This window comes from Clupea harengus, chromosome 15 (genome assembly GCF_900700415.2).
Source record: "Clupea harengus chromosome 15, Ch_v2.0.2, whole genome shotgun sequence".
NCBI classification, from domain to species: Eukaryota; Metazoa; Chordata; class Actinopteri; order Clupeiformes; family Clupeidae; genus Clupea; species Clupea harengus.
The window spans coordinates 16,549,033-16,556,532 of NC_045166.1; the positions used below are offsets into that span (position 1 = coordinate 16,549,033).

Below are 7,500 nucleotides of genomic sequence, written 5' to 3' on the forward strand. Positions count from 1 at the left end.
TGTATTTAGCCTTCAAACAGCCGCTGATCACTGTTTAAATTCCCACAGTCTCTGCGGTTCTCAGATGGTATATACACACACACACACACACACACACACACACACCAGACTGAACTCTGCTTTTGCCAATAAAACATTTTGTACATTTCCCTTTTAATGAGCAGCTTTTGGTGTTACTGTCATAGAGGCACAGACAAATGCCACAATTTCCCACGCTTGAAAAGACCATCTTAAAATTACATTTATGCACTTAGAGTGGAAGACCAGCTCAATGAGTGGTAAAGAGGCAAATCACTCCTTGGGAAGACGTTTCGCAATGGAAACTGTCTGTTGATAACTTGCTGGCATGAGAGATTCAACCTGTACTGAGGTCCTCAACAACACCACATTTAAGTTGTTTATTGTGTGGAGAGAATCCATGGTAACATGGAAGAAATATTTATGTTTCCTACCTCAGATTTACATGGCGGGCTCCGACGGTAAAATTGCGTTTCCCTTTTGCTTTTTGAGAGCCAGATACCCAAAGCTTAGCTTTAAGCAGCCTTACCAAAGATAAGAGTTCAGTTTACAGTTTTCCCATTTTTTTCCCCATTGATTGCATTGTTCATTTTACCGCATAAACTCGGTTGTTTTAAGGTTGGCCACAAGAATGAGTACCAGAAGAAAATTCGCTTTCTAAATTATTTATCTTTAAGGGTTTTTAAGATCATCAGTTCATTTAATAAACACCTTTGCTTTGGAAGAACAAATCACAGTATCTCAAACATGCCTTTGAAGAACTGTAAATGCTGGATCTACTCAAGGACAACTTGCCCAAGTGCTTTTAATAGTCAGAACAGACTGTTGCTAATAGATGAAGCTAAGAGGCCGCTCTGGGACTCTATATTTGGATGCTGTTCTTGGAAGTGCTATGAAAATTGTACAGCTTTTTTTATGTTGAGTCTTGGCCAGATCGTTCAGGCCTGGATCAGGATGTCCATGGACAGCACTCTGTCAGCATTTAAAATAATTTTTAATTTGATTTCAGACCGCATAGCTCTGATATTCACATATATTAAGAACTCTTTTCTATGTAAAAAAAAAATGTATCCAACTTTTTCTTAACAGATGGCAACATTTTATACTGTTTTTCCCAGGCCAAGGTGGTACAGACACCTTTTAATTATTGGGTGAGGTGTTTAATGACAGTGCATATATATATATATATATATATATATATATACACACACACACACACACAGGGGTTGGGCAATAAAACTGAAAGACTGGCCAAAATAGTGTTTGAGGTTGCACACCTATATATGTGTGGCCTGGTGGCTGACCTGATTTCACATTCCATCCGTAAGAGCACAATGTGAAGGTTGAATTAGAAGAGCAATAGCACAGCTGTACATAAAACATTGCACTCCACACAACAGAATGGGAGACATATCAGAGGTCAAAAGAGGACAAATTGTTGGTGTGTGTCCCACTGGCACGTCTGTGACCAGGGCAGCAAGTCTTTGTGCTGTATTGAGAGCAACGGTATGCAGGGTAATGTCGGCATACCACCACGAAGGATGAACCACATCCAACAGGAGTAACTGTCGACGCAAGAGGAAGCTGTCTGAAAAGGGATGTCTGGGTACTATCCTGATTGTGTCCAAAAAAACACAAACCACAGCTGCCCAACTCACTGCAGAATTAAATATATTCCCACCCAAATGCTGTTCCTGTTCCTCTGGAGCTCCACAGGGTCAATATTCATGGTCAGGCTGCTATAGCCAAATCTCCGGTCACTCGTGCCAATGGCAAACATCGGTTTGAATGGTGGCAGCAGCGCAAATGGCCTGTGGTCAATATGAAACATGTATTGTTCTCTGATGAGTCCACCTTCGCTGTCTTTCCCTCATCCGGGAGAGTTACAGTGTGGAGAAGTCCCAAAGAGGTTCACCACCCGGACTGTTGCGTGCCCAGAGTGAAGCATGGGGGTGGATAAGTTATGGTTTGGGCTGCAATATCATGGCATACCCTAGGTCCACTAGTTGTTCTAGATGGGCATGTTACTGCCAAGGACTACTGAACCATTACGGAGAAGCATCACGTAGTGACCTAGCCACTGTTCTGCAAGAGTAATGGCTCAAAGTCCCTCTGGCCACAGTGCAGGACTTGTATCTGTCAGTCCTAAGACGAATGGATGCCGTAATTGGTGACAAAAGGAGGCCCTACATTATTGTGGTGTAAAACCAGGTATTTCAGTTTCATTGTCTAACCCCTGTGTATATATATATATATATATATATATCTGTGTGTGCGTGTCTATATCTAAATATATGTGTATCACCAGCTGATTCAGTGATATGTCACACCTGTTGAAGCATTTAGCCTGTGACGAACATGTGCTTCATGCTACAATTCTCATTTCAGTCCATTATGGGCCTAGCTGTGGAGTGTCACGGTATTAACCAAACTGCTTAACATATGGCACATGTTTCTAGACTGATTAATATACGGTGCAAAATGTACCATGATATGAAGGCACAGCCAGTAATGACTATCAGGCTCTGTAAAGCGCCTTGAGACAATTTTATTGTTCTGGCACTACACAAATAAAATTGAATTGAATCAATCTAACTTTGAGTGTGAAATAGATTCTTAATTCCATAGTGTTTGGATTAAGGCCATCATGCACATAATAAAATGTGTGTGTGGTCACAGTGACACAGTGCTTTTTAGAACAAAATGGTTTCCAGATCTCACCTATAGAATAACCAGTAAAAGCATCAGATGAATGGTTTATAGTGGACCCTATTCAGCTCTCAGAGGGTTTTTCTGTCCTTTGACCTTTGAACTGATATTGGTAATTCATTGGTTGTCCTCTGCCTTTATGGGAAAAGCTGAACTTGGCAGGAATCGTCTCTGTTTAGCCTTTTTCAGTCAGATACTTCTCAGAAATACTTACACGTCTTGTTTTGCTCAGCTGTTATTTTTGGTCCAGTTAGTAGTCAAAAACTAAAGGACAATGCTTGTAGACTTATAATGATGACGTAACTCTGAAGACATGATAAATAATATTGTTCCCCAATAATAATGTGCACTTTGCACTTGTTTCTCTGTGGCAGCACATAACAGACTTCCTCAGAATGTTTGGCTGATTCCCTTAAACTCCAAGCTGTTTGATGGATTGAAATGATAGAACTGGTGTGATGATTGAACTGGTACCACATGTTTTTTTTTTTAAGGGGTGTTAATCTGTTCCCCAACAAAAAAAGTCAAACATAATCAACCTTACCCTAAGATGCCCAACCACCATCACCCCCCCCACCCCCCCCCCCCCCCCCCCCACCTCTCCCCAAATTTGGTGCGTCACCATCTAGCAGACGTCAACTGGACCACTCTGCACATGCTGTGCACACACACACACACACACACACACACACACACAAGTCAGGTTTGGTTACTTCCTGTTCCACTCAGAAGGGGATTTTCTATTCTTCAAGAAATGTGTTCTTTAATGAAATGGCTTGAAGTCCAGACTGTGTGTTTGTGTGTGTGTGTGTGTGTGTGTGTGTGTGCACATCATGCGCAGAGTGGTCCAGTTGACGTCTGCTAGATGGTGACGCACCAAATTTGGGGAGAGGGTGGAGGTGTGTGTGTGACTGTGTGTAGGTGGAGGGGAAGTAATTCAGGCTGAAACTGATTTGACATTTTGCTGTTCAGTCTGTGGGAGAGATGACCTCTTTCTTCATTGCTTCCCTATTAAAACAGGCTTACCAGTGAGGGTGAACTATTGCATCCTGACTATGCGTACACACGCACGCACGCACGCACACACACACACACACACACACACACACACACACACAAAGGCTAAAATTATTACACACATATCTACATCAGTAACGCACAGTGTTACTTTCAGATATGTTCTTAAGTGAGGCTCAGGCTGGTTGGTTTTGCTGTGGTTTTTAACGCTGCTTTTTTCAGACAGCTTGAGGCCTTCTCCAGTATCTTGTCATAAATGCGTTTTACATGCGTCGTCATTAAAGGCGTGACACTTGAAGTATTAGATGTCAGTGCAAGAGTTCATCAAAGGATTGGCTTTGTCAAGTTGTACATTGGAGTGCATTAGTGAAGAAGTGTGTAAATCTGCATATTGAATTTTATTTGGTAGTTGAGCAGTTTGGCATTTTCTTCATGCATTCACCGTTCGTACAAAGGTAGTTTGGTTCCTCCCTCCCTCATTCACACCAGACCAACTCACAGCATGGTGCTGACACATTGAACCCCCTCAATACGGAACTGACCAAGGCAGTCACTTATCCTGGATCAGACGTAGTCTGGATCTGGCGTAGGTCCAGTCCTGATCTTGGACAGACCCAGCACAGTCAGGCTAGATACGGGCTGCAGCCCTTCCAGAGGGAAAAGCTTTATGGAAAATGCCCACTGCATTACATGACACTTTAAAAATGTCACCATTTTTTCCACTAAGGTTTCTACCCAGTTTCCTCGTCGTTTCATTGATTGTTGAATGTGGCTGTTTGCATTCTACAATAAAACTGTTTATGTTCTTATGTACTGGAAGACCAAGCCAAATCTCTGTCCTTCGGCCCTCCAAAAATACTAATTTAAGTGAGTGTGTCTGTGTATGTGTGTGTATGTGTGTGTGTTAGTGTGTGTGTCTGTGTGTGTGTGTGTGAATTTGTGTGTGTATTTGTGTGTGTATGTGTGTGTGTGTGTTTGTCCATGTCCTGTTTTTTGTGTTTCTGTTAATAAATGAGGCGTGTCCTGCCATATCTGTCTTCACCCTTGGTGTGTGCTTTCCGCATAGATTGCTCTTACTGACTACCCCCTCTCTTGTGTGTGTGTGTGTGTCAGGGTGTGTGTGTGTGTGTGTGAGGGAGAGACAGATGGGGGTAAGTGTTAATGTACCTTGTCCAGTCATGCATCTTCTCACCCTTCCCAGTAACTGGGCCAGTGTCAGGTATCTAGTGTGTGTGTGTGTGTGTGTGTGTGTGTGTGTGTGTGTGTGTGTGTGTGTGTCAGGTATCTAGTGGGTGTGGTGTTTGTGGGCTGCACTGCAACATGACTCAGCATTTTAAAGATCAGGCCCTAAGAGTGGAGCGCGGTCGCCAGGGACAGAGCATTAGACATAAATATGGAAATCAGAGGCAGAGGCAGATGCAGTCACGTTTGCAGCCTCCGGGGCAGTATTAGCCTCATTCCCAAACATGATGAGCCAGGCCCACAAATAAGGGTTTCATTCCAGCACAGGGTTCAGTTGTTGTCCATCCAACATTCCAGGGGTGCTAATTTCATTGACAGGCAACTGGCAACGAGCAAAGTGCATTAACTAAAGCTAATTTGATAACTTGACTAAATAATTTTCCTAATTTAATACCATGAGCAAGATCCTAAGCACAAACATGGGTAGGTCAGCGCAATGCTCCCATACACCACACGATAGCTTCACTTGGACTTCACTTGGACTCATTGCTCGTTGCTTTGCTCATTGCCTGTTATTGAAATTAGGGCCCAGTATTTTCCACCAGGACACACAGGAGAGCATTTTTTGTGTAGAGCTTACTGTTGCTGTAAAGTTAAGTATGTAAGTAGTTTTTAACTCAAAGTCTTGCCTTGAGGAGGTTTTCCTTCTAAGTGTTTTCACCCTGTAAAGACCATAGACTTTTCAGTCAGTGTTCACAGACTCACCAAGAAAGCTCATTTTGCACCCAGCTTGTCCATTCTGTGATGGATGTATCTAGAGGTCGCGTCAGTTCACTTCATGTTCCCAGACTGTTCCTGGAGGCAGTGGCTGTTCTGGGTGTTTTTCGTGTTCCTAAGAGAACTCTCCCATATTGGATGTATAGAGCATTCATCTGATTGGTCAAAGGGGCTTCCATCGTGTGTTGACCCAGCTCAGCCGGTACACGCTGCTGGCGTTCCATAGGTTCTTGTGCAAAAAGAGCCGGGGCTTATCCGGGTCGGACCAGCTGTGGAACAGGCTGAAATGAGCAAGCTCCACCTCCTTCAGCAGGCTGAACCAATACCGGACCACGTCGGGCTCTTCTCCGCCCACCTCGAAACCCGCCCAGTGCAGGTGCACCTCCAGAAGCAGCTGGCCCACGGAACTTAGAACCCCTTCCAGAATTAGGTTTTCTAGAATCTTCCACTCGGCACTCTCCATGTCCACCTTCAGAATGTCCACCTAGGAAGGAACAGGAAGATTAAAAGGTTATAGAAAACAAAGAGATGAGAAAGTGACTTAAAATGGAAACACATATAATATTTGTTACTCGTGATGAAATATCAAAGGGTGTTATGGGTGTCAGGGATCAACTGAAAAAGATAGATGGATGAACTGATGGGTGTATAGATGTATTTGAATGAAAAGATAGATATACATCTCTATACCTATCTACATGATTATACAGTGTATTCAGATCTGAGTCGTTGCAGGTGACCATACCCCTGATTTCCTTCTTAATACACACTGCTGGGCCATCTGCTAATAAACCAGTCAGATCTCCTGTCTTTGTCTACCAGTGGTTCTCTGGATCTGTGAGGCTTGTGGGGGTTTATGGGTCATGTAGTGTGGATGGATTTTGTCACTAATTGAGACAAGAAACTGAGGTGTGAAGGCAGATGTGGAACATTGGCTTCCTGTGAGAAGCACTGGCACACTCTAACGCTAACACACTCTTTATCACACAGGGATACTTGTGTGAACACAAATCCACTCCAGCACTCTCTCTTTTTCTTGCTCTCTCGCTCTCTCTTTCTCTGTCATGAGCCTACTCATACTCACACTTTCACACACACACTTTCACACACACACACACACACACACACACACACACACACACACACACACACACACACACACACACACACACACACACACAGAGACTCTCTTCCTCTCACAGATGTGAGTTATGCATTCACACACAAACTCATCTGTGCGTCTGTTTCCATATGGCGTCTTCACACCATTTTCCCAAGGAACGAGGGAAAGAGAGAGAAAGAGAGAGAAAGAGTGGGAGAGAAAAGCTGTCCAGTTGTGAAGAATTAGCATTGCAAAGTTTCTTGTCTAGGGAGAGAGGGCGTCAGAGAGAGAGAGAGAGAGAAGTGAGGTGAAAAAGAGAGATGGAGAGGAAGGAACAGTGGAGAGAGGGAAGAGAGAGAGTGGAGCGAGAGTGAGTCCGTTGTTGTGAAGGATGGCCTAAATTACACTCCTCTAGGGAAATGGAGAAGGGGAAGAGAGGGAGAGGGGGTGAGAGAAAGAAAGGGAGAAAAAAGAGAGAGGGATGGATAGAGGGATAAGAGGAGAGGACAAAGTGTCACCTTGTTCTTTCAAGAACATTTCTCTGGGCTCCGTCAGGAAACAATTTACTGTAACTTTACGTTCTTCTCTCTGTTTCTTTCTTTCATCCATTCTTTCACTTTCTTTTCTTTTCTCTCCTCTCCTCCCTCTCTCTTGTTGCTGCCTGAAACTAATGACTTTTCGCTATAGATCTGAGT

General features: G+C 43.5%; 2 protein-coding genes across 3 annotated transcripts in view; one reads left to right on the plus strand and one right to left on the minus strand.

Annotated features, from left to right (window-relative positions):
* The window catches only part of cdc40 (cell division cycle 40 homolog (S. cerevisiae)), a 15,792-nt gene extending 15,635 nt beyond the window's left edge, over window positions 1-157 (plus strand). The window contains exon 15 of the mRNA XM_012835643.3: window positions 1-157. This exon is cut by the window's left edge and continues 812 nt beyond it. The gene's annotated coding sequence lies outside the window, so the exon portion shown is untranslated.
* Window positions 158-4,127: 3,970 nt separating this feature from the next.
* The window catches only part of mettl24 (methyltransferase like 24), a 28,975-nt gene continuing 25,602 nt past the window's right edge, over window positions 4,128-7,500 (minus strand). For both annotated transcript variants that reach the window (XM_012835593.3, XM_031581980.2), the window contains exon 5: window positions 4,128-6,187. In XM_012835593.3, coding sequence (XP_012691047.2) covers window positions 5,867-6,187 — 321 coding nt within the window. In that variant the 3' untranslated portion in view covers window positions 4,128-5,866. The remainder of the gene's footprint in view (window positions 6,188-7,500) is intronic.